This window comes from Melanotaenia boesemani, chromosome 5 (assembly GCF_017639745.1).
Source record: "Melanotaenia boesemani isolate fMelBoe1 chromosome 5, fMelBoe1.pri, whole genome shotgun sequence".
Classification (NCBI taxonomy): domain Eukaryota; kingdom Metazoa; phylum Chordata; class Actinopteri; order Atheriniformes; family Melanotaeniidae; genus Melanotaenia; species Melanotaenia boesemani.
The window spans coordinates 39,139,707-39,166,755 of record NC_055686.1 but is presented as its reverse complement, the minus strand read 5'-3'; the positions used below and the strand labels follow the sequence as shown (position 1 = coordinate 39,166,755).

Sequence of the window (27,049 nt, the reverse complement as noted above, 5' to 3'; positions counted from 1 at the left end):
AGAATTTCCTAAAGGTTCTATATGCATTTTATCTTTAAGTATTTCAGTCAATTGATTACATGATCTAACCAAACTGTTTTTGGCACATTTTGAGCAAAAAAGAAAAACATTTGTTAATTTCAGCTCCTTTAATTTCACTGCCATCTTTGTTGTATTAACTAGCAGGAAATCTTTCACTTTTACTCTGCTGGTCAGACACAACAAGACATTTCAAGAATTTTCTCCCTGGAAATTACAAGTATTTCAGATTCTTCTTTTAAATATAAAAACACAGATTTTACTAATAACAAAAACTATAATGACTTACCTCCGTCACGGAGAGCTGAACTCCTTCTGGTTGGTTCTTTGGGAGAACGTCCATGAAGACAGAACACAACGTAGAGTTCAGACTGCTCAACTGCAAGAAACAAACAAAAACAGCTGAAAAGTTGGGTGTAAAACATTCACCGTGACAAACATTCAAGGTGGTGTGGCGGTTAGCACCACAGCCTCACAGCAAGAAGTTACTGGTTTGAGCCTCGTCTGGGGTTAGAGCCTCGTCTGGGGTTAGAATCTCGTCTGGGGTTTGAGCCTCGTCTGGGGTTTGAGCCTCGTCTGGGGTTAGAGCCTCGTCTGGGGTTTGAGCCTCGTCTGGGGTTTGAGCCTCGTCTGGGGTTAGAACCTCGTCTGGGGTTTGAGCCTCGTCTGGGGTTAGAGCCTCGTCTGGGGTTTGAGCCTCGTCTGGGGTTAGAACCTCGTCTGGGGTTTGAGCCTCATCTGGGGTTAGAACCTCGTCTGGGGTTTGAACCTCGTCTGGGGTTAGAGCCTCGTCTGGGGTTAGAGCCTCGTCTGGGGTTAGAACCTCGTCTGGGGTTAGAGCCTCGTCTGGGGTTAGACCCTCGTCTGGGGGTTAGAGCCTCGTCTGGGCTTAGAACCTCGTCTGGGGTTAGAGCCTCGTCTGGGCTTAGAACCTCATCTGGGGTTAGAGCCTCGTCTGGGGTTAGAGCCTCGTCTGGGGTTAGAGCCTCGTCTGGGGTTAGAACCTCGTCTGGGGTTAGAACCTGTGGGGTGGTGGACATTCAAAGACGTGCCTGTTAGGAGCAAGTGTGAGCATAAATGGTTATTTGTATCTTTTTATGTTGGCCCTGCGATGGACTGGTCACCTGTCCGGGGTGTGCCCTGCCTCTCACCTACTAAAATCCTTACCTGCGACCTGTGAATGAAAGAGGAAAAGTCAAGGTGAGTCTTACCTGAACGACTCGCTCATGGCTCTTCAGGACGGAATCAACGTCTTGTTGCTTTGCTCCTGAATCAGTATCATCTCTGTGCTTTTAGCTGCAGATCAGGGACAAAAGTGTGTACATTAACAGCATAAAACTCTACTAAACACACTCCTGGGAGCGGTCTAATGGAAGTACCGGCTCTTCCAGAAACTGGTATCAAACTAAACTAAACCTGCTCAGAACTGTGTTACGACCAGCGAGGCCTTTCAGCCGCAGTGGATGATGATGACTGTGCTAACAGACATCCCTTTGTAACTTCGGTAAGTTCATTTATCACAGGGAGATTTAATACTGTTAATGCTGCAGAAGAAGCATCAGTGATGTCTTTAGCTGATTTAAAATCTGCTGCTCAGTGTGCCAGTAGTACCAATGGCTGCTAGGCTTCAGAAACAAATGTGGAATCCTTGCAAGCAAAGCCGAATTATCCGAAGGGTATTGTGGAGATAGCACCGCAGCCTCACAGCAAGAAGGTCACCGGTTCGAATCTTGGCTGGGGGGGGAGGTTCGAACCTTGAGGGCGGTGGCCTTTCTGTGTGGAGTTTGCATGTTCTCCCCGTGTATGCGTGGGTTCTCTCCGGGTTCTCCGGCTTCCTCCCACCGTCCAAAGACATGCACGTTAGGTTAATTGGACACTCTAAATTCTCGCTAGGAGTGAGTGTGCGTGTGAATGATTGTTTGTCTCTATCTGTGTTGGCCCTGCGACAGACTGGTGACCTGTCCAGGGTGTACCCTGCCTCTCACCTGTTAAAATGCTGGGATAGGCTCCAGCTCACCCGCGATCCGAAATGGAATAAGTGGTCAAGATAATGGATGGATGGATGGATGGATATTGTGGAGACAGGGCCAGGGGCCTACGCCTACCTGGGGCCCACACTAAACCTTTCACACTTCTTACACTCTCCCCAGGTACCTCTGTATTTTTAATCCCGCCCTGCTTGCACCACAGTTAAATACCTGCAATGCTTTACAACTATATGCAGAAAGCTTCAACCCCACTGACTTTATTTATTAGTGAGACAAAATTAAATAAAGACAATGGAAGCAAAGAAACAGGTGTGTCTATCTTATATCACACGGCTTTGCACAATAAACCAGCTCTGCTTGTTGTCAATAAACATGCTCCTTTGAGAAAATGCAGAATTAAGAATCGTTATAGCCCCTGGTTTTCCCATGATCTGGCTGAACTTATCCATCATAAGAACACCCTTTGGCGGAAAGCCCGCTCCACACAATCCCCGGCGGACTGGCTTGCCTTTCGGCAACTCAGGAACAAAACAACACGGGCCATCAGGAATGCTAAAATCTCCCATTTTAAGGAGAAATTTTCCACCTGTGGCTCTGATGCGAGGAAGTTCTGGAAAATCGTCAAGATCATGGAGAATAAGCTTGCCTCCCCTCAGCTACCAATCTCTATGATATTCAATGACATTGTTATTACTGATAAGGCTCGCATGGCCTCACTTCTCAACCATCACTTCGTCAATGCGACCCAAGTTTCCCCTGTCTCAGGTCCAGATTTGGCTTCAGCAAGTGAGGTCGACCCAGCCTCATTAGATTCTCAGCCTTCTCCATTGAACAACACACCTCTCTCCATCTTAGAAGTGCAGGATGAGCTCACTAAGCTGGATCCAAATAAATCTGCTGGCCTTGATGGTCTTCATCCCAGGTTCTTGAAAGCAGCTGCTCACATTGTGGCAGCACCTGTCTCAAGTCTGTTTAATAGGTCCTTACAGTACTCCATCCTCCCCTCCGACTGGAAATCAGCCATGGTTTCTCCACTCTTCAAAGGTGGCTGCGGCACGGATCCAAACTGCTACCGACCCATCTCCATACTTCCGTGTTTAGCCAAGGTCTTGGAGAAGCTAGTGCTCAAACAACTAAACTGCTTCCTTGACTCAAACCACATTCTATCTGACCTGCAGTCTGGCTTTCGGCCTGGCCATGGATGTATAGCAGCCACCGCGAAGGTCCTGGATGATGTCATCACAGCACTAGACTCCAAGCAGGTCTGCTTAGCCACCTTTATTGACCTTGCCAAGGCATTTGATTCAGTTAATCATAAGATCCTTCTACGAAGGCTCTCCAGTATTGGTCTGTCCATCTCCTGCTGTGACTGGTTCTCCAGCTTCCTTTCTGACCGTGCCAAGTTAGTGAAAGCAGAAAATATCATGTCAGAACCACTCATTATTTCGAAAGGTGTGCCTCAAGGGTCTATTTTGGGCCCCACCCTTTTCTCCATTTACATCAATGACATAGATAAAGCTGCTGGCAGCTCTCGGATCCATCTGTACGCTGATGACACCATTCTGTATTCAGTCGGCCCCTCTCCACAAGCTGCTGCAGCTGTTCATCAACTCAGCCTCTCTTCAGTAGAGCAGTCCTTCCACAACCTTCACCTTCGCCTCAACTCCAGTAAAACAAAGTGCATCCTTTTTAGTCGGAAAACTGGCGCTGACACCCTACCAATACTCACCTGCCTAGACGGCAGGATTATGTCAACTCCTATAAGTACCTGGGCATCTGGCTGGATTCATCTCTGTCATTCGTCACCCACATAAATAATCTCCAAGCCAAAATAAAAGCCAGACTAGTGTTTCTTTTCCGTAATAAAGCCTCTTTCACTCACGCAACCAAATGCACTTTAGTCAAATTGACTTTACTCCCAATTTTTGACTATGGCGACATCATTTATAAAATGGCACCAAGCTCAGCCCTTAAAAAACTAGACACTCTCTACCACTCAGCCATACGCTTTGCCACAAACGCCCCTTTCCACACCCACCACTGTGATCTCTATAAATTGGTGGGCTGGCCGTCCCTTCACACTCGGCGACTCCATCATTGGTTTCTTTTTATTTACAAGTCAATCTTACACAAGACACCTTTCTATCTCTCATCTCTTCTCCACCTTGCTCGCAGCACTCATCACACCAGGTCAACCGAATTTATTAAGCTCATCATTCCCAAAACCGCCACTGTTTTCGGCCGTAACGCCTTCCACTTTGCCGCTGCATATGACTGGAATACACTGCAGAGCACTCTCAAACTTCCAGCTCTGATATCTGTTTCTCTGTTTAGACAGAGACTTCAACAGATTATTGTAGATACTTGTTCCTGCTGACGATGCTGACTCTCCCTTATATACAAACATTTCTCCACTACTTTTTCTCTCACATAAATCCGTCTTATATACTGTGTTCTACTCCCTTTCCCCCTTTCATTTTTATATATTTGTACTCTGCGTTTTTTTTTTTTTTTTTTGTATTGTATTGTTGTATTGTGGTCCTGTGTATGCACAGTTGTCTGTTTATATGTATGTACGTTATTTATTCCTGCTGGGGCCTCTTGGCCAGGTCATGTTTGTAAATGAGAACTAGTTCTCAAACATTTTTTTACCTGGTTAAATAAAGGTTAAATAAAAAAAAATAAAAAATAAAAAAAGCTAAAGTAAAGTGGAACCCACATCAGGAAACAAATTCCTTACACTAAACACACTGGTGGATTTGTGGTTATGTTAGCTGGTAATTCTAGCGTGTACCAGGAATTAGGCTCCAGCATCCCTGCGACCCTGAAATGGATGAAGGTGTTTGAAAATGAAAGTAAATGGACTTAGTGTACTCTCTTTACTCTACCTGCCACATTCACCCAAACTCATACGGGCACACTGGGAGGCTAACTGGAGTTAGGTGTCCTGCCCAAGTCAGGGGGGGCCTAGAATTGATCTACCAACCTTCCGGTTGGAGGAAGTCTGCTCTTCCTCCTGAGCTCCAGCTGCTACTGATGGACAGATGAAAGGTATGGAAAATGAATGAAGGAGTATGATGTTTATAGTGGCTAGAACTCCTGGCATAACCACCCTGAAAAGAAAAAGCACATCTAAAACGTGCAGGGCCGACCTACGAGGAGCTTTACTGGAAAACTCTGCTTTACAGGAAAGCAGGACTTAAAAATATTTCTGAAGAAACACAACTTATAGGCGGTACCTTGTCTTTCAGTCACGAGCTATGGAAGCTATTTTAATCCCAGTGATAAATCTGCTGTCATCTACGTGTGAAGGAGTGCTGAGACTAAGTGACACACAATCATAAAAGAATTCATGGTATGTAGCAGGCGAGGTGGAAGCTGTTATAAACAGCCGTGTTCGCTCTTCAGTCACCTGCACTACAGCTGGAACTGAAACAGGTAACAACATTTTCAATCAGCTCATCAGAGGGAGTGTGTGTGTGTTTGATATATTCTCTAAAATTTGTTCTTAATGGGTGAATGTGATCGGAGTTTATATCTATCTATATAAATGCATTGTTTCAGCTCCTTGTTAAGCTAGAGGATAATTACTTTAAAACCATGCATTTGATCTTTAGTTATCATTCTGGTTGTTTTTGTCTTTTCTGGTGAAAGTAGCTCTCCAGCTCTCTGTATTTTACAATGAGGCTCTCATTCAAGGAAACAGTGTAGATAAATGTCCATGTCCATGTTAGGAGGGAGCACAGCTAGTTTTTCCTCCTGTTTCATGTCATAGAGTTCGTAGCATTATGCGTTCCGTTCTTCTTCTCTGCACCCGGTTTCATTTGCTTCTTGTTGCATCCCTGCTCCCTCAGTGCATGCTTACCTCCGGCTTTTATTTATGTATTTTCCTCTGCCCAGTCCTCATTGTTTCCATGTAGTCACTCCCTAGCCGACCTCTCCTGGTGTTCCCTCGTGTTTTATGTTGTCATTAGTGTGTTTCAGAGTTTTGGTTTCTTGTCTTTAGCTGTTCTTCCTGTTTAGTTGAATCTATCCAATAATCCATCTTTTCCAACATCCCCCTGCCTCTGGCTCCGTCCTGTATTTGGGTCCCTCCTCCACACAGACACTTTGACATTTGTGTTTAAATGTGGCAGGTAAAAGTAAACATTTAAGACTCAAGTACAGTAAAGCCATGTTTGTCCTGTGTTACTACAACTTCTGGAATGTTTGCTTGTGATGAATTCATGATGAATGAAGACTTTATGTGCAAAATAAAATAAAATAAGATATATAACATTAATAGAAATAGACAAAAATTCATACGGCAAAATATATACTATATATTTATCTTTTTTTGTTATATATAAATATATATATATATATATATATGTGTGTGTTTTTTCTTCTTCTTTTCATCCTTCGAAAGTCCAAACTACGGAAGCGTGGAGCTGTCACCCAAATGAAAAAAAATCGGACCTTATCACGTTATAACGTGATAAGGTCCGATTTTTTTTTAATTTGGGTGACAGCTCCACGCTTCCGTACCAAACACTATCATTGTCAAATAACTAAAAAGCTCTAAAGCTCCTGAAAGTTTTCTGAGCTGATGAAACTTTATGGAGAGACCAACTGTTAGTGATTCGTTCAGTATGAACTAATCCTTTATATGACTCGGGAGTAACGGGTCCTCTCAGTGGGCGATTCGTTCATTTTCATGTGGTACCTCCTCTCGCCACATGGCAGGCAGCTGCATAAACTCAGTCAGTAGGTCAGGACAGGAAACAGAAATGATTCGTTCAGGACTTTTTTGTCACGTGACAGCCAGGCTGCTCAGGCTGTGTGGCGAGCAGCAAGTCGGGCTGCACGGTCTCGTTCTCGGTCTCGTTCTCGTTCTCTTTCTCGGTTTCGGTCTCGTTCTCGTTCATCATTCAGGCTGTTTGGCGAGCAGTACATTCGCTCTCGGATTGGTCTCTCTAGTTCTTCTCTCTGTCACGTGACATGCAACTCGGTCACTGAACGGGTCTTCCTTCATTCGTTCACAGCTCAAGCTGTATCAAGCTCAGCAGTACGTTCGCTCTCGGCTCGGTCTCTTGTTCATTTGTCATGTGATAGCTACTGAGTCACTGTTGTGCTGTTAAACAATGGCAGGGAGGATGTAGGACACAAATCACTTTATTGTGGTGTGTATTTGCTTCCCTACGTTTTCACATGGTTTGAATTGCTTATGGCATTACCAGTAGTTTTGTTGCCTTCAGTATTTACTGCTTGAGAATCGCGGACTTTTTTACAACGCCACCGGCTGTAAAAATGAACGACATGATTCGTTCAAGATTCGTTCACTTTACTGTTCGAGAGTAAAAGACCTGGGTTAGTGAAAAGAGTCGAACTTACCATCACTACCAACTATGTTCCATTATTTTAAGAAGCTGAATTTTCTGAATGCCAATAGAGCTTTTAGTTGCTGTGGAAGTTTTATAGCACAAGCCAATGATTTGTATCCTTGGTGTGTTTATTTGCTTCTGGTTGTGACCACTTCAACAAGATAACTCGACCCATTTTATATTTGTCAAGAAAAAAATGAAAAAGGCTGCTGGTCCATCCAGTCCCTCCCCTCGAAGCTGCTGATGGACCAGCATCTACTAGAAGCTGAAAGTGAAGCGGGACGCAGAGTGCCGCCTGGATCATTCAGCTGATGTGTTAAAAAAAAGGATTAATGAGTATTATAAGCAGCTTTTACATTTCAGCTCCCTCTGAGGATCTTTCCTGCTTCCAGTACAACCTTCTTACCTGTTTTCTCTCTTTTCAACATATAGGAACAATTTTTCAGCACCTCGTGCACATTTTCCTGATCAAGCTCCAACCACAACGTTGGTGGTTTAACTCCACGTCATTTTAAATTAGAAGCTGATGTTCTGACTTGTTTTTTAAGGGGAACCTAATTTATGCTGAAACATTGGATTTAATTTTCAAATTATTCCCTTAACATCGCGTGACTGACATGCACGCTGCCTCTGCAGCTCCTCTCTTTTCACCTATACCTGTTGTTATAGTGTGCAGTGCATTGTGGGTAGCCCAGTATGAAGTCAGTGTTTCCCTGAGGCACTGACTGTTGCACCCATAATCGCATAAAATGTTTTGTACTTGTAAAACTAATAGAATTTATCTATATTTGTAGATTTACTTGTTACACAAGTCACAAAACGTCTTTCCTGGCTCCAATCGCAGAGGTGAACCTGCAGCTATAAGTGCTTTTGGATGGAGGAGGGACGGACCCGCTTCCCATTGACAAAAGGTAAACGTGTTTTCACGTCAGTCTCTAAATCCACTAACAGGTATTTGAGTTTTTGCAGCAGATTTCCTTCACTAAATGTAAGATCTGTGTTTATCATTGTCTTTTAGCCCAACAGAGCAACCAACAGTAACCGATGTTTGTTTTCATTTTTAACATCGACTAAGGTGTGAAGAACTGAGTATCTGAGATGGCAAGCGGATCAGCCCTGTCCACTGCTCCAGGTGGACTAAGACATGTTGGGAGTAAATTCCGAGATTCCCTCTTTCTCCTGGATGTTCTATATGCGGATCAGTATGATGGAGAGATTTTTAATCAACAACTGGCTGAGGAGACAGAAGAAAACTTTTACAAAGGGGCTCCCCCCAACTGGCTCAATTTCCACACCAGTGAGCATCCTGAATTTAAAAGTGGTTTCATCCAACGAGATGGATTTGAAACTCTTAAGAACCAAATTGTGGAAAAAAGAAAACTCCCTGCGGTATCAGCTGTTAAACTGTTTCACCAGCCAGGAAGTGGAGGAACAACCATGGCCATGCAGGTGTTGTGGGACTTGAGGAAAACCTTTCGATGTGCTGTTTTAACAGACTCAACCTCAGACATCACAAAAGTTGCAAAGGAGGTGGTTTTCCTTTACACAGCAGGTGATCAAGGCCACCAGAACACAGTGTTGTTGTTAGTAAATGATGAGCATGTTCTGGACAAACTGCAGGACAGCATTATGCTGACCATTGCTGAACAAGAGATAGTCACCCGTATGTCTGTAGCGATTTTACTCAGCTGTGTGAGAAAGGATGTCCTGGTACAGAAAGGCCCCGTTGTCCTGCAGAGAGTTCTGTCAGATGCAGAAGAGAAGAAATTTAAAAAGAAAAAAAAGGAGCTTATCGCAAGGTATGGTGAGAAAATAAAACTATTTCATGGCTTTAACATAATGCAAAGTAATTTTTCTCAAGATTACATCAAGCAAGCATGCGAAGTATTCAGCTCAGTCCGAAAAGCAAACAGACCACAGAAGACCCAGCTGGCTGCCTACCTGTCCCTGCTGAACGCCTACGTACCAGGTTCATATCTACTGGAGTCTCAGTGTCTGGACTTCCTCAACCCTCACGGTTCTGTCCATGGAGACCTTACAGTTAAGGAGTTGATGCAGCCCTATGGTGATCTCATCATCACCTTCCAACAAGATGAAAGGTCTGAGAGAAAGGTCCGCATGGCTCATCCAATGATAGCGAAGTGCTGCACTGAACTCATGGCTGCAGCAGGAGTGACCAGAAGTGACACAGCAAGAAACTTCCTGAACAATTTTTGCAAATATGCAGAAAGTGATGAGTTTCCTCAATGTGTGCTTGGGTTTGTCAAAGACATGCTAACCAAAAGAGAGATGAAAACAGAGGACCCAGTCAATACTTCAGATAGTAAAGAGAATCAAGAAAGGTTTTCAAGACTCATTCTAGATATTCACAAGATGGAGGGAAGCAAACAGAGTGCCTCAGTTTTAAAGGTGGCATCAAAGAAATTTAAGCTGAATCCACTTTTCCCTCAGGCCCTTGCTCGTTTTTATTACATCGAACTAAAAGACTACAATCAGGCAGAGATTTGGGCGAAAAGAGCAAATGAGAGAGATCCCCAAAATTCATTTGTTGCAGATACACTGGGGCAAGTCCATAAGAACCACCTGAATAGCAAAGGAATTTCTACCAAACCAAGAGAAATTCTGCAGCTGGCTGAAAAAGCCATTAATGCTTTCAAGCATAAAGAACAGCTAGCTGATGCTGAACAAGAGCTGACATGAACGATGACAGCAAGACTAAAGTCTTTAATTCCAGAGGGCTCTTTGGTTTCCTGCAGGTCTGCAATATCTTGTATGACAAACTTGTCCATCAAAACAACATCTGGAGAGACGTTCTCACACAAGCTGTGTCCTTGTGCTCTGTCCTGGACACACTTGGAGATAACAAAATCTTCAGATTCAATGATCTTATAAAAAGCCTCAGACCAGAAGTTGAGAGAAAATGTGATTTTTTTGACAAATATCTGACATACTCCAAGCTTAACATAGAAAAAGATGATCCTAAATACATATCTAAGGACACCTTGCACTGCCACAGGAAGTTTGTTGGAGACTCACCACACAAACAAGTCAAACAAAAGATTGCTGAACACATGCAGAAGCTTAAACAAAAGCTAGCTGATACCACTGCAGGGGTACTGGCATGTCTCGACCGTGAACATACTGAATCAGACCTTAAAGAAATAACTACATGGTGGAAGGAAATTTGCTCCAGTAAAAATCCAGGAATAGCCGTGGTCAACTACACTTTTGCTCAAATCATTTTAATGAACACAGGCGGGAGCTCTCCCTTAAAACACAAACCGTTCACAACATTTAGAAAGAAAATATCCCTGAAACTAAACGATCCGCCTGAACAGCACATGCTAGCCCTCCTCTTGTACTGGCCTTCGGGGAATGAAGACAGATGTATCTTTGACCTCAGTCAATTAATCCAGCAAATGCACTGTTCTTATGAAAATACATACAAGAAGCATTTTCGATTAAGGTACCTTCGCCCCCTGTTTTTCCTTGGAAAAGGACAAGAACTGAACAGGACCATTCACAGAAAAGTTCTTGAGATGTTGTTTTATGAGGAAAATCAGGAAACTAAACCAGACTGGAGCTATAACTGGAGAAATGAGAACATTTTTAAAAATTCTGCCGTCCAAGACTGTCTTCTCAAAGTAGAAGGAGTTGTACGAAACTACAGAGTGTATGCATCTGTTGGTGGCACAGAGATTGAAGTGGAAGCCAATCTTCAAAGAAGCCTGTGGAGATCCCGCAAAGTTTCCTTTTACCTCGGATTCACCATCAGAGGTCCTGTGGCCTTTGATATCCAGACAAAAACTGAAGACAAAGGTAAGATAAAATGAGTTGTTCATTTTTATATTATATGACCTTTTCAGTAATTGCACAATATTTATTCAAACTGATTCAGGCTTTAAACTGAAGCATGAAACTTGTTAACTTGTTGTCTGTCCTTGTGTGAATTACTTTTTATTTATAAAAGTCACAGAAACCCTGTCCTCTGTCTGAAGATTGTTCCTTCTAGCAGCATCCCTTCTAGTATTCTTCTGTGCCGTTTTCATAGACCAGATTCTTAACCTTTAACATTTGCTTTATCAAGGGCCTTCTGGAGGACTCCTTGAAGCTCGTGCCAAAGAAAGGGTAAGGTTTCTGTAGTTGGTGTTTTCACTCTTGCAGATTTAGCACTTCACTGCTTATGAAATAGATGTTACTCTGAAATAGGATTCCAGTGGATGGACTAGACTTGAGCCTGAAGTTAAGAGTACCAAAGTAGTTAAAACCTACAGGTAAAGATAACAAATAATCACACTGTAAAGGATTTTCATGACCTGAGGCCTCATTTATAAAACTATGAGTAGCAAAGGAAACTACAGGGGCGTATGTAGGGAAACAGGAAATGCAGCGCACAAAAACTTTTTACAGAAGAGCATGCATGCACGTCCCACGCCTGTTTTTATTAATAAATCAGAATCAACTCCAAAGGTAGCGTACGTGAGGAAGCACCTATCTGATGAGACTGAGATCCTGATGGACCAGGTTGAAAAATGTAAAAAGGTTGTAATTGGTGGGCACGGCATGGGCTTTACCAGTCAGAAAGGCAGAGGAGTGCAGTAGGTGGCAGATGCTGTCAGCACCAAGTCAGAAGGCAAGACACACCAGAGGCATTGGCTGGTGCAGCTGGATATCTCAGTTGCCAGGGCAATCGTCTCCCATGTGGGAGACCAAAGTTCAAATCCTACAGGGGTGAATTGCTTTCGAGAAAAGTGTCTGCTAAATGACAGTACTGATGCCGATAATTTAGTCATTTGTTTTAATATACAAAATAAATTCCAGCTAGATCGGCAGTGCTGTAGCTGTGATTGTAGAGGGTGAGGTCAGAGACTCCACCCAGCACCGCAGCAGCCATGTCCTCAGAGGAAGTCCTGCAGGTGCAGAGGGAACCATCACCGCCATTAATCAGGTGGACAAGGAGCTGCAGGAGATAAAGACCGTCTGGACAGAAATTGGGACAATAAAAAGGCATTATGTAAGAATTAATAAATAAATAGAAATCCACCTCTTACATGTTTCATAAGTGTTGCATCACTTGTTTGGTGTGAAAGATAATAGTGGATTGTGCACAAATGTCTCACATTTCACATCATGTCCTTGGTTTGATTCTTTTATTATTGGTTTTTTTTTCTGTACCGTTGGTGTTGTTGCTTCCTGTTTTTCCAGATTTTGTGTGTATGCCAGGGTCAGAGTTGCGGTGGTGGTAGGGACATTTTCTCTTCAAGTTTGATTTTTATAAATCCCAAAACTTGACTATAATTGTGGTACGCCGGTTTTTGTACCTACATCAGCTTTATAAATGAGGCCCCTGGAAACAACAATGCATAATTTCAGTGCTCCCACATTTTATGTTTTTGTGCTTCTCTTTTCTCTTGTTTGTTACTAAATGTGACCATTTGTTTCTCTTTAACAAAATCAGCTTACAGTCTCAAAAAGGTCACTATGAATGCAGTGTGTCTGCCCTGCGTTGGGTGTGTAAGGATAGAGTCAGCTTCAGATACCATTACAGCTCATGGGAGGGACACATGGGTGAAGGTATATCCAAGCAGTACATACCAGCAGGACCCCTACTGGACATCACAGTCATAGCTGGAAAGATTGAGGAGGTCCACTTGCCACACTGGATCTGTATAGGTGAGTCATATTTGGGATGTGCATCTCTTTCATTGAGGCAAATACCATTCTTTAGGCACTGCAAACAATCCAATACAGTCAAATTACATACTCTCCTAAACAAAACCTTTAGACCAAGAAAAATTTTTAAAAGGTGACTCAGTAGTGAGTAACTCTGCTTGTTGATCACGCCTAACAATTGTTTAGACATGCTTGATTTGACTATTTCCAGGAGGCTGGTGGGAATGTTGCTCCTTGTAGTGAGAATGGCTTCAGGAAGAGCATCCACTGTCTAGAACTTATGTCTGTTCCTGTAAACTTGCCTTGCATCTAACATGCAGGATGGTCCAAATCTATGTTTTGCTCCAAGAAGAATTCCATAGTCAGGCAGGTGTTGAGAACTGCAGTGTTGTCCTGTTGAAAGACCCAGTCATTACCGTACAGACAAGGGCCTTTCAGATCCTCCGGTGAAATTATTTTGGTTCTTCCACCTTACTTTTTTTCGTACAACACTTAAGACCTTCAACATGACTGTCATACTGCATCCATCTTGAGCAACAATGGTGCATTGCAAGAGGCAGCTCAGCAATGGTGCCATGTGCATAGAAAGAAAGCCTTTTTGCCTTTGCCATCAGGAAGTCATGACAGTGTTAATGCCTAAAGGAAATGTCATGAAAACCAGATTTTTGCACAGATTCGGACTTTAGGCTATGGTTGTAAACTTTTGATCAACCTGTTACCATTTAAATGCAAGTGTTGCTTTAGCAGTATACTTAGGGTCGTTGTCCTGCTGGAAGGAAACCTTCCTTGCACCAGTCTAAAATACAATATTGCAATAGTCTAAAATACAGGCTGAAGCATATTTTCTTTAAGATTTTCGATGCATTATTACCTCAGTTCTGATCAGTTTTTCAACCCCCTGCTAATGAAAACATCCACACAGCATGATGCTGCCCCCACCATGTGTTACTGTAGAAATGGTATTCTTGCAGTGATGAGAGATGTTGGGTTTGCAGCAGACATAATGTATTTCTACAAGGCCAGATATGGATAGATAAACCAGTGTCCACTGTGGAGCTTCTCAGCTTCTTCAGGGATACCTTTGGTCTCTTTCTTGCTTCTCTGATTAATACACGGCTTGCTCAGTCTTTGAGTCTTGGTGGATAGCCCTCGAAGGCTATTTGCGGTGCCATATCCTTTTCTATTTTCTATGGATTTAACAGTATATAAATTGAGATCATATGATATTTAGATTACACATAGGTGTACCTTATTGTGTGAATTCTAAGGTATGGCACCAGATCATATTTAGGGGTTTCATTGGCAAAGGGAGTGAATATATGTGCATGTGCCAAATGTTTTGACGTTTTGAGTAAATCAGCTAATAAGTCAACTAATGTTTGTCCTTCACAGATAAAAAAAACATCCCACCATCAAACATGTTTGCTGTTCTACATGTGAGTACCTGTGGAAATACTGTGGAACAAGTGTCTGAAGTATCATCATCCCACGTCACGTTACTCCAACCAGATTTCTCACCAATTGGGACCATTCTGAAAATGCTGGGAGTTTATACCACAGCGTTTTATGATATCTTGATATACAAAAAATATGACCCAATCAGAGCTACCCTAAAGCTGCATGTTTACATGGTACCACCTGATCCCATCATAAAACAGGTGAGCATGTGTAACACTTCACAATCAGTTAAAATCATTGTAGTGTAACACTAATGAATTAAATTTCTATATTTCAGTAAAACTCAACTGGCTGCAGTCTTTAGGAGAGTCTTACCTGTGTGTACATAAAGGACAAGATGGTTTTTTTAGGTATAATTACAGGCTGCTTTGATTTTGCAAAGCACTTACAATCTCTAGCAATATAAGAGCATCAAGCATGTTCATATCCTTACACTGCCATTAACAGAAAAAGGAAAATGTCAAAGCCACATGCACAGGATATGATTCATATATGACTCAAGTTCTTAAATTGCTATTTGTCTCTGATGCACCAATCCTTTATCCATCATAACATGATATCTTGTTGTGTTTTCAGGAAAGCAACATACAATATCTACATTTTTATGTTTAAATTTATATTTTCAAACATAGTCCAGTAAATATTTAATTGCATGGCAAAAGATAGGCATGCATAAAAAATAATACTAAAGAGAAAAACCTAGCTCTTCACTTGGTTTTTGCCCTATGTCAGCTCTTTGCTTACACAGGTATTTTTCACCAGGTACCTTATGTTGACAAATTAAAGTAACTACTAAATTCTGCAGTAATTCAGCTCAGATGAATCCATTTAAATTTCCCAGGCTATATCTGTACTTTCACTTATAATACCACTGTGCAACACAGGTACATCTGCTCCTGCTTGAAGTGGCCTAAACTCTTATCATACGCGCTGTTGATCTGAAATACATACGAAAAATGAGGTTTCTAAAACTTTCACTATCAATGCAGTAAAACAGTCTAATTTGCAGTCACTAACGGGTGCATATATTTGTTTACTTGCTGATATGAATACTGATAGTGCTTTAACACAAAGGTTGAATCAAAAGCCAGCAGCCAGTTAACATAATTACTTTCTAGATCTTCTCCCAGCTGAATCGTTTTTGACATTCTTGCTTTTTCAGCCATTTGTTTCCCCCGTGAAAACTATTTTGAGACCTGTAGCAAGCAGCACATTTTGTGCAGTTTAGACATTTGTTATATAAGTTCTGTTGTGAATAAAATATTGGCTCATGTGGCTGAGCTTTTAGTTTTTAGTTCAAATTTAAAAAAAAACATCCCAACATTTCTGTAATAAGTAAGATTGTATTTTTCATTTTAGTATGTTTCAGATTTACTACATCCATGTAAATATATTGAATATGTATGTTTCCCAAAAAATGTCATGTCTTACATGCTACTAACAGTCTGTCATCTTTCATTCAGTCAGTGAAAAATGAAGAAGAGTTTGATGGATTTAGAGAAATCCGAAAGCCCAGTCCAAACAAAGGTCTGGAGCTGGAGAATCATTACTTCCTCACCACAGATTCAAACTCTGCTGAAATCAATCCAACGGTACAAATTTTAACTTCTGTGCTTGTAGATCAATTCAATTCAATTCAATTCAAACTTTATTTGTATAGCCCTTTTCATACATTGTCATGCAATACAAAGTGCTTTACAGTGTAAAAACATATATTAAAAATCTAAGAGTAGAATAATGCAAATGCTATCTACTTTACATTTGAAATCACACACATTCACACACACACACACACACACACCCAAGCGCGCATCACACAACACAAACAGATGATGCCACTCTTCTTTTCATAGAATTAAAACTATTCCTTCTAGTTCCTGTCTCTTTAACTGAAACGGTTTAAGAACAAAGTTTGAGAGAGAGATCTAAAAGACAAGATAAAAGACGATTGGCTTGACACCACTGTGAGGAAGCAATACCTTGGGGACCCATCCACACCATGAGCGCCCCACCAGCAACCACGGAGGCCATCGCCACAGGAGCCGCCAAGATCGGGTCAGGCGAGGGCCCCCACCACAGCCACAGGACTGCAATGCAGGGCCCGTCAGCCATCCCGTCCAGGTCGACCCCCGCAGCGACAACCCTGCAGGCCGGAGAGACAGCCCACGATGTGGAGGATCCCCATGAGGGAACACCGGAGCTAGAGGATAAAAGATAAAAAAAAAAAAAAAAAAGATAAAAGCTGAAAATAAAACACAGTATAAGATACATAAAAGAGCATAAATAAATCAACGTAATAAGAACAATAAAAGAAAATTAATATATATTAAAAAGTCAATTTAAGACCAAGATACAAATGAGTGATAAAAATAGACAAAATAGATAAATAGATTAATTAAAATAACTGAATAAATAAACTAATAATATTGTTAGTCAAATAACTAAATGATTAAGAAGTTCAAGTAAAAGCTAAACTAAAAAGATGTGTCTTGAGCCTCTTTTTAAAAGCATCTACAGTCTCTGCAGACCCGAGGCCCTCTGGCAGGCCGTTCCACAGGCGAGGACCACAATATTGGAACGTGGCCTCGCCATGTGTTTTGGTCCTCGCCTTAGGAATGACCAAAAGGCCGGTACCAGAGGACCTCAGGGTCCGCGAGGGTTTGTAGTCTAAAAGCAGGTCAGATAAATAAGAAGGCCCAAGACCATTAAGACATTTATAAACAAGTAAGAGAACCTTAAAATCAATCCTGAAACGCACGGGGAGCCAATGCAGCGATTTTAAAACTGGTGTAATGTGTTCCCGCCCCCTGGTCCTCGTCAGAACTCGTGCCGCTGAGTTCTGGAGTAACTGTAAGCTAGAAGTACTCTTTTTGGGAAGACCAGAGAGCAGGGCATTACAGTAATCTAATTTACTAAAAATAAAAGCATGCATCAGCACCTCCGTGCTGGCAAGAGAGAGAAACGGGCGGACTCTGGCGATGTTTTTAAGATGATAAAAGCCTGTCTTTGTGACATTTCTAATGTGTGTAGTAAAGTTCAGCTCAGAGTCGAAAAGAACACCCAGATTTCTCACACACTGAGAAAGTTTAAAGTCTTGTAGTTTGCATGAGATGCTCCCTCTCTTGTCTTCAGGACCGATAATTAAAACCTCAGTCTTGTCCTGGTTGAGCTGTAAGAAGTTCTCTGCCATCCATGACTTTATATCTAAAATACAGTTTAAAAGGGTGTTAACTGGTTCTAGGTCATCAGGAGACACAGCGATGTAAAGCTGCGTATCATCAGCATAGCTGTGAAAAGCAACGCCATGTCTCCTGATCACGTCCCCAAGTGGCAACATGTACAGGTTAAAAAGTATTGGGCCTAAAATTGATCCTTGGGGAACCCCACACTGCATTTCATGGATTCTTGAGGAGCATGTATCCATACTTACGAAAAATTTACGATCCGTGAGATAGGAGTAAAACCATTTAAGAACAGTGCCTGAGAGGCCCACCATACTTCTGAGTCTGTGTATTAAAATCTGGTGATCCACTGTGTCGAAGGCGGCACTAAGATCCAGCAGCACCAGAACAGAAAGTTTCTGTGCATCTAAGTTACACCTAAGGTCATTAACAATCTTTAAGAGGGCCGTCTCAGTACTGTGGTTCATCCTAAAACCAGATTGATATCTTTCTGAAATACTTTGTTCAATTAAAAACTCATTTAATTGGCTAAAAACAACTTTTTCAATCATTTTACTTAAAAACGGTAAGTTGGATACAGGTCTGTAGTTATCAAGAATGTTAGGGTCTAAATTACTCTTCTTCAGAAGGGGCCTGACCACCGCTGTTTTATAGGCAGATGGGAAGACACCCGTCTGAAGAGAGTAATTTACTATGTTTAAAAGCTCAGACTCAAAGAAACCATAAAACCTTTTTAAAAGAGATGTGGGAATTGGGTCTAAAAGGCAGGTAGTTGGCTTTAGCTGGGAGAAAACCCGACCAAGCATCTTTGCATCAACCAGGACAAAACTCTCCAGTGTTTCCTCTGGTAAAAATGCTTCAGATATGTTAAAATCAACGTGTTGTTGAGATAAAAGATTCAATCTGATAGCACTGATTTTACCCCTGAAGTGGTCTGAAAAGCCCTCACATGCAGCCTCTGATGCTGGCATGGAGGACTTATTAAAATCTGTGTTTATTAAATTATCTATTGTTCTAAAAAGGAATCTGGGGTTATTTTTATTTTGTGCAATAAGGTCTGAAAAATGGAGGGTTCTTGCTTGTTTTACTGCATTATTATAGATGTACTGTTGTTCATGAAAAATCTCAAAGTGGATGTTTAATTTAGTTTTTCTCCATTTTCGTTCTGCTCTCCTGCATTTCCTTTTTATTTCTTTGATGCTCTCATTTATCCATGGTGATTTGGTTTTATCTTTTATAGATTTTGTTTTTAGTGGAGCAGCAGCATCAATAGCGGATTTAAGTTTGCAGTTAAAATGATCAACAATAAAATCACTGGATGCAGGTAAAAACTGAGCAGAGGTATGATGTAAAATGTTAATAAAATTTGCAGCCACTTCAGAAGTAATATATCGCTTCCTCACAGTTCTCACTGGGGCCTCCCGCTGCCTAAAACTGGTGATGTTAAAAAACACACAGTAGTGGTCAGACACAGCCAGGTCAACAACAGAGGACACACCCGTGGACAGGCCATACGTAATGACCAAGTCCAGGGTGCGTCCTCTGTTATGAGTCGGCTGTGTGACAAGTTGTTTGAAATCCATGCTGTCTAAAAGGTTTAAGAACTCTCTTCCATAAGGATCAGAGCTGTTAAAAATATGTAGATTAAAATCACCAGTTATTAAAATTTTGTCATGACTTGAGTGTATAGATGTTAAAAAGTCAGAGAATTCTTGAATAAAACAGGATGGAGGCTTTGGTGGTCGATAAACTGTAACACATAAAATGGACGGGTTGCTAAAAACAAATGCATGATGCTCAAAAGAAGAGTAACTATATAAAAGGATTGTCTTTGTTAAAATTGAGTTGTGAGTTGAGATCAACCTCCATGGAAACAGTTTAAGGCTTTTAGTCTTATAACAATTTATTTCTCTACAGAAAAGGTTTGTCACTGGTGAGAAGAGGAACTATTCCACAAATTTCTTTGAAGTGTTCATTAGAAATTCAAAAAGTGACTTTAGCCTGACTCTTGAAGGTGAGAGAGAAAAGAACGATGTTTGGGAGTGCACCAATCGAGCAGGTCAGTGGTTATAAAATAGTGCTGTATGAATGCATGGATTCCACATATTAATGATCTTTTCACTCTTCATCTAAATTCAGATGAGTGCCAAAATAAGAGCACTTACCATGAACAAGGTAATATTTTTGTATAATTTAATTTTATTATGCATCATAATTGTTGTGCATTAGCTGTTGGTAACTTACATGCTGCATGTGGAACATACAGCTGTGTTAACTGTCGCATTGTCGTCATTGTTTTCATGTTGTGAACAGCCGGTCAACATTTTGTGTACCGTCATTGGAGCGCTCTGATTAACAGAGTGAGCAGTACCAACAGCATTCTGGACATCCTCCTGGAAAAACAGATGATCTCACAAGAGTCCTATGATACTATAAGAAGCAGAAAACCCAGTCAAAAACAGATGAGGGGAATTCTCAAAGTTGTGACAGCAGGAGGCAGACAAGACGATTTTGTAGAGATCCTCAGAAGGGTGGAGAGGTCTCTGATGGCTGAGCTTGATGCATCTCAGTGAATAATATGACTCTTTTGGCCTTTGCTGGAGCCAAGTGGAAAACTATAACCATCAGCAAATATCAAGGTGCATTTGTAAACTGAGTAAACCCACAGTACTCCTGCTATGTGTGTAACAGGGTAGATTTGGCTTTTTAGTTTCTGTACAATCTGCACATTCAACATGAAGCTTTTTATAGGGAGGGAGGGCCGAGGGCTCAGAGAGGAGGAGGAGATTCACAGGAACGTACATGAAAGTGTGGCTGGACCAGCTGGTAAACATAGCTGAAGATCTGCACAGAGGCGACGCTGTCCTCCAGATGAAATTACACCTCTACACAGAGATTTTTAATTCCTTCAGTCTAGAAATGATGAATTTCTGCTTAGTGCCCCTTTAAGCATAAAGGATTAAAATGAATTAAATGTCAAGCTTTGCTTTTTGAGTTTCTATCTGTGTTTTAAAACCTTCTGTACATGCAAAGATCTGTGATCAGTGGGTCAGGGGGCTTTAAAGAGAAATAATAGTCTCTACTCAATAACTTAAATATGCTAAACTAAATTTCTAAAACATAAAACACAAAATGGGTTCATTAAGTTGTAAAATCAGTTTTATTTTCCACGTTATGGAGTAAATGTCTCTTCAGGAGAAATGATCATTATAACTGCATTTAACTGGAAAAAAGCTGGTCAATAAATAAATTCAGACATCCTGTTTTTAAAAGCTGCTTTGTAAAGGAGGAAGGTCGAGCTGGAGAAGGTCCTAGTGTCTGATCTGAGCGATGAGTCCCTCCAGCCCTGGACGTGCCTTGAAGCGGGCCTGGAAATCCGCCTCTGTGTGCTGAGAGGAAACAGATCATGTTCATACAAATACGCTTTCATGGAATGACTTCTAGGCAGAATAAAAATAACGGTGGCGTTTACAGAGGCCATTTTTCCCCCTTTGAATCTCATCATTCAGAAGTAGACAAATCTTCAATAAATAAATAATTGACTAGCATGTTACTTTGGGCTTTTTAAATAGAAAATGTCAAATACTTACTAGATTAGCTAACAAATCATTTTTAAATGTATTTATATATTTTATAATTTTTTAATCAATTATTTTATGAGGAACAATTCAGTAGGGGTTGTCGCAACAATAGTGGTCTGGTCCAGACCCGTCGATGGTCCGGACAACTGGTCCCTGCCACTAGGAGACTTTTAAACCTTTGGTAGTGGAATCTACAATTTAAAATGTCTGAGACTGGATAGATTTATTTATAATTTTAAAATGTGTTTCCCTGACTTTGGCTCTTACAGGACATTTTACAAAACTAGACTTCCCAATTGACTACGACCCGTTTCGGATTATCAGGACAAATCGGCTCGTAACACCACAGACCGTTAGAAAGTTAGACTCTGCTGTCTGTCTGGTTTGTCGGTCATAATTATGGAATATCTTCAATTTAAACAAAGTAAAAGTCCATTACAAAGACAATGCCTCTTTTATACCAATTCTGTTTAAATATTGGCTTCCTATTGTCATTCTATTATTCCATAAAGTGGAAGCATGGGGAAAAAAGCTGTGTGAAAAAAAGAGCTTTTAACAAATTAATTTTAATGGTACCTTCCAATGACTCAAAATCTAATACTTCATTTTTCATATTCTTTTACCAAATATCTTTATTATGTATGAATTTTGTTCTTCCATAAAAAATGTAAAAAAACAATAATAAAATGAGCCTTTCTTATAGTGGTTTCTGAAATATATAGTATGTAGCTACCGTTGATTTAAATGTCTCCTAGTGGCAGGGACCTCTCATTACAGCGGTCCGGACCGTCGATGCAGTCGCCCCCTAGTGGCAGGGACCCCTCATTACAGCGGTCCGGACCGTCGATGCAGTCGCCCCCTAGTGGCAGGGACCCCTCATTACAGCGGTCCGGACCGTCGATGCAGTCGCCCCCTAGTGGCAGGGACCCCTCATTACAGCGGTCCGGACCGTCGATGCAGTCGCCCCCTAGTGGCAGGGACCCCTCATTACAGTGGTCTGGACCATGGTTTTAACATCAGAGCGCTGGATGTCAGCAGATATTGATTTACTGTATCTTACATCAATGCAGCTCCGGTAGAGGACTTATGCATTCAGTGCAGTCAAGTCTAAAACGTTATAAAACACCACAACAGGTCATGTTCTAGTTGCAGCCAAAGATGAACACTGCCTCAGCATCCTGTCAAGGGTGTCTGCTCCTAACTTGGTTCTCTGTAGTAAGAGGAGCTGACCATCTGAGTCTTCATCATTCATTTGTTGGTACACACCCAAATCTGTGTGAACATGTTTTCAGCAGCATTTTTCTGTCTGTTAGCAACATTACTATTAACGGATTTTAAAAAAAATTTCAGCAAATGTCAGAAATGTAATAAAAGTGATCAGATTTTGAGGGTGATCCTGATCACTGTCTGGATCCAGGATATTTTTAAGGATTTTTTATTATTGGGAAATATAATCTGTAATGGCAAAATTATCCCTAACTCATCAGATAATGGACACAATAATTGGCAGAAAATAATTACAAAATGAGATCATGGTAAATGTTATAATCTGACACTGTTTGACCCAGATCAGGTCTATATTCTGGATTTGGTGGGTACTATGATATATAATAATAAAGGGGGTACTGGGTGGGCTGTTGGGCCCTATGCCAGAGGTCTGCGCACTCTGAGTGCTTCCAGTTTTTTTGGGGTTTTTGTATTCTTCCCCACAATATTAAAATACGAATTACTTTAAAATAAAAACAAGCATATATTGTTTATTTTGATTGTATTTTTAATGATTGGTTGCAATTTTAATCACTGATGCAGATAATATCTCAATAAATGAAAGATACTTGTTTAACTCAGTTGGATCCAAGTTTTCTTTTTAATATTATTATTTATTTATTTTGGGAGACAAAACATGGCTGAGGTTCTGTTAGAACGGAGCTAGGAGACTTTATTGGACTACTGTCCTTGTACCAGAATACAAATGCACCAGAAGTGAATCAAGTTACTGACTAGAGTTCGTCCAGCTCCACTACAACACAAACCAACGAGATGCACGCCGTCTCTTACGGTTTTTCCATGTACCAGCTACTCCTTTTGTTCCAGGTCGAAGCCCGGGACAGGAACGGTGAAACACTAAGTGGCTCCTACTTTGAGAAATTCGATTTAGCAGGATTTCACTCACAAAACATGTTTATACGAGTTTAAAGTCCAGATTTAGTCAAACTAACACAATAAATGAATTTCTCCTCTGATGATCTATCAGGTCTGGTCGTCCATGTGCTTTTTACTGAATAAACCATAATATCTAAACCTAAACTGTCCCAGGAGAATTTCCTAAAGGTTCTATATGCATTTTATCTTTAAGTATTTCATTCAATTGATTACATGATCTAACCAAACTGTTTTTGGCACATTTTGAGCAACAAAGACAAACATTTGTTAATTTCAGCTCCTTTAATTTCACTGCTGTCTTTGTTGTATTAACTAGCAGGAGATCTTCCACTTTTACTCTGCTGGTCAGACACAACAAGACATTTCAAGAATTTTCTCCCTGGAAATTGCAAGTATTTCAGATTCTTCTTTTAAATATAAAAACACAGATTTTACTAATAACAAGAACTATAATGACTTACCTCCGTCACGGAGAGCTGAACTCCTTCTGGTTGGTTCTTTAGAAGAACGTCCATGAACACAGAACACAACGTAGAGTTCAGACTGCTCAACTACAAGAAACAAACACAAACAAAAACAGCTGAAAAGTTGGGTGTAAAACATTCACCAGGTATCTGGCAGTAAATTTAAAGAAGATTAAAAGTCAGGGTGAGTCTTACCTGAACGACTCGCTCGTGGGTCTTCAGGACGGCATCGACGAACGTCTTGTTGCTTTGCTCCTGAATCAGTACGACCTCGGTGCTTTTAGTTGGCAAAGCATAGCTGCAGATGAAGACCATTGACAACAAATATGTACATTAACAGCAAAACTGTGCAAAAAGCTAAACTGCAACTTACTTAATACACTTTAGTCTTCTTGATGGAGACCTCTTTTTTTAATAGAAGAGATTAATTCATCTCCCAAAAGAGAAAATGACTTAAATACCATAAGTATTATGTAACCAGCCATATATTTGGTTTCTACAGCACATGATCCCTTTAAAATGGAAACAAAAGAGACCTGTGGCTTTTTACATAAAATGTCTGCTACATTCATATTTTACTGCATTTAGTTTTTGTTTGAGTCTAAACAAAATCAGCAAGTTATTCTCTGATGTAAACACAGAGACTTTCCACACAGAATAATGCTGATTTTATTAAAGAAATAAATCAGAGAGTGGATTATTACGCTGGAGCCATGAAGCCAGACGCTGCCTACCGAGTTTTTGTACTCTGAAGCTTTTCACTGTAAGCAAACAAATTTATGTTGAATTTCCAGTAAAAGAGAGGAAAAGCCCTGCAGCCCGGGGAATTTTTGGGAAAAGGTGTGTTAATTATGGCTAACACTATTTAATATCAGTTGATTATTGCTCCTAGAAGGGAAACCATGGTCCTCAGATCTTCCTGCTCATCTGCTGAATGCGCCTGCAGCAGTTCTAGCGTGAAACACTCGGAGCTTCTCGACCTCACCTTTCTGCCACTTTGATGCCGAGTCGGTTGCAGAGGTTGTGGATGTACTGGGAGTAATGCTCCACCAGTGTCATGTCGTAACCGGACACTTTCATGTTCAGAGTCCCGTACGCCGTCTTTGTCGCTGCAACGATCTGTTTCATCTGGTGTCTGTCCTTCTTTTTCTTGGCCTGAACCAAAACACAGATGTTCAAGCAGATTAAGAAAAGCATTAACTTTATGAACCTCGCTCGTATCAGACGTTCTGTGAGCCTGACAAAGACAGAAGGAGTTCAGGTAGCAGCAAGAAATGTAAGAACTCTAAAATATAATCTATCATTTCCTTTAACACCAATAACAAAATGAACCTTGAAGCTCATCCACCTACATCTCATCTTACACTAGGCTGGTATTCAGTACAATCTGCATCATTTTCTTTTGAAACTCTTTCACCGTTGAGATAAATGACATATAAGCGACTTACTTCTTGTTTAGGTAAAAGATACTTCCACCTCCCGATCCCATGAGTTGGCGCGCTTTTGTAAAGTCTTTCATTTCCAAAAGCTGTGCCTGGAATGGAAAAATATTCATTTCAACGCTCTGACACAAAGCAGCAGTAAGAAAAACATCAAATGGCTTCATCTTAAGTAAATACTTACACCACACAGGATGCTGGATGGATGGAGCAGCTCTGTAAAGGTTACAGGACAAATGTTAGGCTAAAACAGCACGAAACATAGAGATCTGTAACAGCTTCTATCTCAATTCTGCTTTACAGCAATTTAGTGTTTTTTTGTTCTCTGTGCAAGTTCAGCTGAGATTATTTAAGTTTATTTTTTCAGCTTCAGGTTTCTCAAACATATTTGGAAGAGAAAAAACATCAAACCAAATCTGAATTATGTTTCTTTTAAAAACTGTTATTTTGCATTGACCCAGAAAACGGTGATGATCATGTTCATGGCTCATTTATTTCCCAGATCTCAGCATTTAGAAATGTTGCTTTACTGCAGGGCCACTCAGTTCTGTCCTACAAGGACCGCATCCAGCAGCTTTTCAATGTATTCCTGCTTCAACACACATGAATCAAATTAAATGGATCTAACAGCCAAGCACGTTTGACTCAGGTGTGTGGGAGCAGGGACACACGGAAAACCTGCTGGGTTGCAGCCTTCATGCAAACAAATCAAGAAACCCTTCTTTACTGTAGATGCATAAGCTTCCAAAGCAGCTGTTACACCACAGGAAGATTCAAGACAAACGTCACCACTTACCTGCGTAATGAAAGTGCTTTGTTTACGGCAAACACCTGGTGTGTGGCAGACGCCTGCAACTAAACAGGATAAGGAAAAGATCAGCTGTTATTTGCCCTGAACCGCTCACAATCTTCTCAAAAGACACAGACATGCCTGTTTCCTTATTACTGCCTTTATCAAGTTTTTTTGTCTGTTTTTTTTTTTTCTTGTGTTTGTTTTAATAGCTGGGCCATTTTGGTCCATCTCCTCGGTTCCTAAAGGTGCAGCACTCTGCTAGCATGATGTAGACTGGTCTAACTTTCAGTACAGATGTTTTCAGTCCATTCATTTCAGCATATTACGTGTTTAGGTGAAATCAATACATAAATTTAACATGCCTACAGACTTTAGGCATAAGTTGACTGTAGCACCATATTTAAATCAGTGATTTCACATAATCACGTTTACGTTTTGACCTCTAAGAGCTGAAAGCTAAAAGCTAAAGTTACCTTTCTGAAGACTGGGTTCATCACTTCTCTTTACCAGAATTTATCCGGAACCAAACACACTCTGCATCAAATTAGCATTAAATAAACCAGTTCAACAATAAATAACATTTAAATGCACGTGAAACACCCGAATCTCTCAACACCGGAAGTGCGTATAGCAAACTGGAACGTCGCCTATTATGTCCGTCAGAAACACATTAGTAAACGTTCCGGCTTTCTCACTTTCTCCCCCTTGACAATCGAAGTGCACTGAATGTGAAGCAACACAATGCGTAAACGTCAAAGGGGGGAAATAAATAAATTATAATAAATATAAAAAGACAAGTGTTTGTTCTTTTTCTTTCTGTTACCCTCCGTTTTTTTATAAATGTATTCATTTAAATACCAACTTCTGAACTTTGGCAGATTTTCGCACTTTGATGTCCCCTAACTACCCATAATTCAGCAGGTCTTG

The 27,049-nt window shown here is 40.8% G+C and overlaps 5 protein-coding genes across 6 annotated transcripts in view; 4 read left to right on the top strand and 1 right to left on the bottom strand.

Moving 5' to 3' along the window:
- Positions 1–12,291, top strand: part of LOC121640242 (sterile alpha motif domain-containing protein 9-like) — a 43,734-nt gene extending 31,443 nt beyond the window's left edge. Inside the window, exon 6 of the transcript XR_006010426.1 lies at positions 12,231–12,291. The gene's annotated coding sequence lies outside the window, so the exon portion shown is untranslated. The remainder of the gene's footprint in view (positions 1–12,230) is intronic.
- On the top strand, positions 8,807–10,069 carry LOC121639350 (sterile alpha motif domain-containing protein 9-like). The gene has a single exon (XM_041984509.1). The coding sequence runs from the start codon at positions 8,807–8,809 to the stop codon at positions 10,067–10,069; it is 1,263 nt and encodes a 420-aa protein (XP_041840443.1).
- Positions 10,074–14,804, top strand: LOC121640243 (sterile alpha motif domain-containing protein 9-like). The gene is made up of 6 exons (XM_041985939.1): positions 10,074–11,188; positions 11,457–11,497; positions 11,579–11,643; positions 12,828–13,042; positions 14,435–14,700; positions 14,778–14,804. Exons 1-6 carry the CDS (start codon positions 10,441–10,443, stop codon positions 14,778–14,780), a joined length of 1,338 nt encoding a protein of 445 aa, XP_041841873.1. The 5' UTR covers positions 10,074–10,440; the 3' UTR covers positions 14,781–14,804.
- A 1,695-nt stretch (positions 14,805–16,499) lies between these two features.
- On the top strand, positions 16,500–20,830 carry LOC121639349. The gene is made up of 4 exons (XM_041984508.1): positions 16,500–16,670; positions 19,600–19,741; positions 19,822–19,857; positions 19,996–20,830. Exons 1-4 carry the CDS (start codon positions 16,500–16,502, stop codon positions 20,253–20,255), a joined length of 609 nt encoding a protein of 202 aa, XP_041840442.1. The 3' UTR covers positions 20,256–20,830.
- Positions 20,830–26,764, bottom strand: mrpl48 (mitochondrial ribosomal protein L48). Of its 2 annotated transcripts, none has more exons than XM_041985940.1 (8): positions 26,596–26,764; positions 26,126–26,184; positions 25,514–25,545; positions 25,339–25,424; positions 24,876–25,045; positions 24,086–24,188; positions 23,888–23,977; positions 20,830–21,071 (listed from the first exon to the last, which is right to left on the bottom strand). In XM_041985940.1, exons 1-8 carry the CDS (start codon positions 26,614–26,616, stop codon positions 20,994–20,996), a joined length of 639 nt encoding a protein of 212 aa, XP_041841874.1. In that variant the 5' UTR covers positions 26,617–26,764; the 3' UTR covers positions 20,830–20,993. The 2 variants fall into 2 exon arrangements, with proteins under 2 accessions (XP_041841874.1, XP_041841875.1); XM_041985941.1 differs by lacking the exon at positions 20,830–21,071 and adding an exon at positions 22,006–23,805.
- Between the last annotated feature and the right edge of the window lie 285 nt (positions 26,765–27,049).

Bases quoted from the DNA above. Each gene is read 5' to 3' on its own strand.
- LOC121639350 (XM_041984509.1), top strand. From the start codon at position 8,807: ATGGCCATGCAGGTGTTGTGGGACTTGAGGAAAACCTTTCGATGTGCT.
- LOC121640243 (XM_041985939.1), top strand. From the start codon at position 10,441: ATGCAGAAGCTTAAACAAAAGCTAGCTGATACCACTGCAGGGGTACTG. The intron at 11,189-11,456 runs GTAAGATAAAAT...TGCTTTATCAAG, and splicing joins GACAAAAACTGAAGACAAAG to GGCCTTCTGGAGGACTCCTT. The intron at 13,043-14,434 runs GTGAGTCATATT...TGTCCTTCACAG, and splicing joins GCCACACTGGATCTGTATAG to ATAAAAAAAACATCCCACCA.
- LOC121639349 (XM_041984508.1), top strand. From the start codon at position 16,500: ATGAGCGCCCCACCAGCAACCACGGAGGCCATCGCCACAGGAGCCGCC. The intron at 19,742-19,821 runs GTCAGTGGTTAT...ATCTAAATTCAG, and splicing joins GGAGTGCACCAATCGAGCAG to ATGAGTGCCAAAATAAGAGC. The intron at 19,858-19,995 runs GTAATATTTTTG...TGTTGTGAACAG, and splicing joins GAGCACTTACCATGAACAAG to CCGGTCAACATTTTGTGTAC.
- mrpl48 (XM_041985940.1), bottom strand. From the start codon at position 26,616: ATGAACCCAGTCTTCAGAAAG. The intron at 24,189-24,875 runs GTGAGGTCGAGA...CTTCATCTGCAG, and splicing joins GGCATCAAAGTGGCAGAAAG to CTATGCTTTGCCAACTAAAA. The intron at 21,072-23,887 runs GTAAGTCATTAT...GTTTCCTCTCAG, and splicing joins TTCAGCTCTCCGTGACGGAG to CACACAGAGGCGGATTTCCA.